This window comes from Octodon degus, unplaced genomic scaffold, assembly GCF_000260255.1.
Source record: "Octodon degus isolate 3935 unplaced genomic scaffold, OctDeg1.0 scaffold00155, whole genome shotgun sequence".
Taxonomy (NCBI): Eukaryota; Metazoa; Chordata; class Mammalia; order Rodentia; family Octodontidae; genus Octodon; species Octodon degus.
Genome location: NW_004524731.1, coordinates 543740 through 547412, shown reverse-complemented (window position 1 = coordinate 547412; position 3673 = coordinate 543740). Strand labels below are relative to the sequence as shown.

Below are 3673 nucleotides of genomic sequence, written 5' to 3'. Positions count from 1 at the left end.
AACTTTGTTGTTTTTGTCAGAAAGTGCTGTTGCTTTCCTTTTCTCTGGTAGGGAAATCCAGGCGGACTCCTCTGGCTTGCCCATGCGGCCGAAGAGCCTGCTCCGTGCCTCCCTTTCCTCTCTCTCTTTTCACCCTCCACTGAACATGCGTCTTTTATCATTGTCGACCCTCAGTCCTCCCAAATTTGGAAAGCACTGCGCCATTATTTTCCAGGCTGCTTCTCCCTCCAAAGCTCCCTGCACACACGCCTACACATGCGACTCCCAGACGCTGTCACTGTTAATTTACTTTTAGCCTTTGTCTCTCTTTGCTTTACTCATTCTTTTTTGGTAGTAACATAGATGTAGGCTTATAACTCTTGCCTTCTTGTCACCCACTCTGAATGCAGTTCAGCCTTATGCTTTTCGTTTTGTATGTTTCATATCCAGAACTTTCCTTTGGTTCTTTCTTTCATCTCTTTCCTAATCGCCAAAGGGTTTCCTTTCAGCCTTTTGCATACTTATACAACTTTTTTTTGAGGTACCAGGGGTTGAACTCAGGACCTTGTGCTTGCCAGGCAAGTGCTTATTCTACTGAGCTATCTCCCTGGCCCATGTACCTACACAATTGATGATCACTCCTGTGTATCTCTTTTGGCCAACCCCAGTGTCTCCACCACCCCTAGGCGTTTACTGGATGATCTTTCACATGGTCGTGGCCTGCATTCCTTGCTTCTTCTCATGTTGATGGGTTTTGACTGGATTCAGTACCCTAAAAAGCCTAAATTGGTGAACAATAAATCTTGCCCTTAAAGAAAGACAAGCTTTAGTCTGGCTCACATTTAAGGTTTGTACAGGTCACTCTGATCCTTTTAAGGGAGACTTCCAAAGCCTTGCTAGAGTTTGCAGAGTTTCCTTATGTACCTAAACAACAGCACTGCCAAGGTGGTTTCTATAGGAAGACCCCGACGTCTCTGTTTTGCTGCAGAAACACGCCCCTCCCAGGCCCCTGTGCGCTCCTACACTGGCCACCTACCCTCTTTTGGGTGCTTCTGTTTCTCTCCCATTCTATGAAGTTTTAACAAAAAGGTTCCCCAATGCTCCAGTACTCAGCAGCTCCCTCTCCTCCCAGTGCTGACCTCTCGCAAGGAATCCACCCTGGAAACCCAGATCTCATGCTGTTTGGTCTCCTCCATCTTTTCCCCACCTCACCATTGTTGGTTGTGTGAATCCTGCCCTGGGCATTGGTCCAGCCCTGCTGCAGGCTGGGGCAGCCATGAGCCTCACCACACTGCTCCTTTCTGCCATCCCAACCTGCGCTGGGCCCCTGGCTGAAAGCAACCACCTTGCATCTTCCATCTGCTCTATCCCTGTGCACCGCTGAGGGCAGTTCTCAAGGCAGTGAGCATCTTCTAATGGAAGATGAGGGCCAGCCTTTCATTTGGGGATTCTCTGCTCTTCTCTTTCTGAGAGCTCAGCTATATCATCTTAGGCCCTTTACTTGTGGTCCTTTGTCCTGGTGTTGGTGACAGGGGCCCCTCATTGCACTAATAGTTGAATGGCTGTAGATACAAAAGATGTGAGTCCCCTCCTAGTCAACAAACACCTATTGTGGGGTTGGGGAGATGGCTCGGTGGTCTAACGCACCTACTTAGAACAAGCTTAGCAAAGCACAGGGACCACGGTTCAATCCCCCAGCACCACATGCCAGCCAGCCCCGCCCCCTGGTGGGCTGAGCTGGCCACACACACACACACACACACACAAAATAAATAAATAAATAAATAAATAAAATAAATTAAAAAAAAAAAAAAAACACCTATTGAGAAGCTCTCAGGCACACGGCACTTTGTGGAGCGGTCTAGAGATGGCAGGACTAGGTCCTTGCTCACAGGACCTTGATCAGGTATAGAGACAGGCAGGGTGCAGGAAGAAAGGCAGATCTAGAGATGGAGGACTCAGGCCAGAGCCTGGGACCCATCCAGGGCAAGCCAGTTATTTCCAAGGTGGGCGACCCCGAGCCAGAACTGGGGGCAGGCTGAATTCCAGAGAAAAAATGGGAGCGTTGAGGGTAAGGCAGCTGTTGGGAGATCGGCAGAGCAGAGCCCAGGAGATGCAGCGGAGCGAGGCGGAGTCAGGCGGCCATGGCTTGGGGGAGTGAAGGGCTCGGGAGGGTAGGAGGGCCCTGAAGAGTGCCCTGACATTTGGTGGAATTGGAAGAGCTGAATTCTTCAGTAGAAGGCCTGGAAAGTGCAAAGGCACAGGCACAGGAGAGCACAGGAGTCCTGCAGCAGGAAAGGAGGCTGGTGCGGAAGTTACAAAAGCTGAGATAGACCCTGCGGCCTCAGGGAAAGTCAGCGGGGCACCTTCGCAGATTCTCAGGGAGATGCTGCTTCATTTCAGTGTAAGGCAGGTGAGCAGCGGGCTCTATTTGGTAACAACTACTCCAAGAACCGGAATTTTTTTTAAATCAAGTTTTTAATTTTTTAGAAAATATATTTAATTCACTTCTGTCTTTATACGCTTGAGGAAGGCATCCTCGCAGTATCCGTCATGCTTCTGGATCTTTACTTCCTCCTTCGGCAGCACTTCCGGCCCTTGAGTGAGCAGTGGCCTATCTGTGTCTCCCGTGGAAGGCAGGTGAGGGCAGCACATCGGCCCCCTCTCACTCGGCAGAAGTATCTTTGCACGGCACTGATGAGCCCTCCTTCGCCTGCAATGAAAGGGAAGAAGAAAGAACAGAAACAACAATACATGAGAACTTTCTGGAGCAAGTACAAGGACTTTGCAACTCCCCAAATAACTCATCTGTTGTGTTTCTTTTGTAGTTTTTATCTATTTTTCTTTTCAGTAAAAATCAAGAGGGCAGTCAAGGTGTGGATAAGCAACCAATAGCCAATGTCCCTGTCAGTACAGTTTAGTCTCGGCCCACATGTGATGTAGGAAGTGGTCTTAGCTCTGCCACCTTTGGCAGGACACGAGGGGGTCCTGGCCACAGTGGTCCTGCCACGGAGCCTCTACCCACTATACTTAGTCAAATCCTCAGGATAAGTCAGTCTTTCTTGATGAAGTCAAATTTTCCCATTACTTTTTTCATATCTCTGAAATATTTGTCTTATGAAATGATAAGTGAAAAGATAGCATTTGTGATTTAGAATAGAACAAAACACACAATAAAGAACCACTTTAAGGTTCCTGATATATCTTCTTAGGGAGAAAACTAAATTATGTGGTGTTGAGCTCTCTTAGTGCCTAGGCCAGCCCGACTGACATTCACAACTGGACTGGAGCCAGACACGGGCAAGCCCTTGGAAGCCGTTCTTGTATGCCAGGTCTACTATGTCTACAGCTCCCTGAAGAACAGAGAGGGACTGACTGGGTGGTCCGCCACTCTCTTCTGCTATACCCCCTTATTTCCCCGCCATCTTACCTGGCATCGGCATCAAGAACAAGCAGAGCACAGCCAACAGGAGGTAGTGGATCCTCATAGCTGACAGCTGGGCGTCAGGGCGAGCCTGGACCGAGTGGCATGCTGGAGCAACCTTATAAAGAGCTGGGCCACGGCTCTGATTCCTGGAATAGCACAGCGATGACACCACGCAGCTTCCTGCTCTGCCACGCCAGTGTCTCTAACCCAGTGGGCACGCCCGCTCGCCCAGGCGCTGGATGCACACCCGAACGGGTGGCTCTTCTG

General features: G+C 49.6%; 1 protein-coding gene across 1 annotated transcript; it reads right to left on the bottom strand.

Moving 5' to 3' along the window:
• Positions 1–2546: 2546 nt before the first annotated feature.
• LOC101588300 (beta-defensin 1) lies at positions 2547–3467 on the bottom strand. The gene is made up of 2 exons (XM_004642502.1): positions 3410–3467; positions 2547–2692 (listed from the first exon to the last, which is right to left on the bottom strand). Exons 1-2 carry the CDS (start codon positions 3465–3467, stop codon positions 2547–2549), a joined length of 204 nt encoding a protein of 67 aa, XP_004642559.1.
• Positions 3468–3673: the final 206 nt, after the last annotated feature.

Coding starts and splice junctions, on each gene's coding strand:
- LOC101588300 (XM_004642502.1), bottom strand. CDS start 3,467: ATGAGGATCCACTACCTCCTGTTGGCTGTGCTCTGCTTGTTCTTGATG. Junction 2,693..3,409: donor GTTCTTGATGCCGATGCCAG/GTAAGATGGCGG, acceptor CTTTCATTGCAG/GCGAAGGAGGGCTCATCAGT.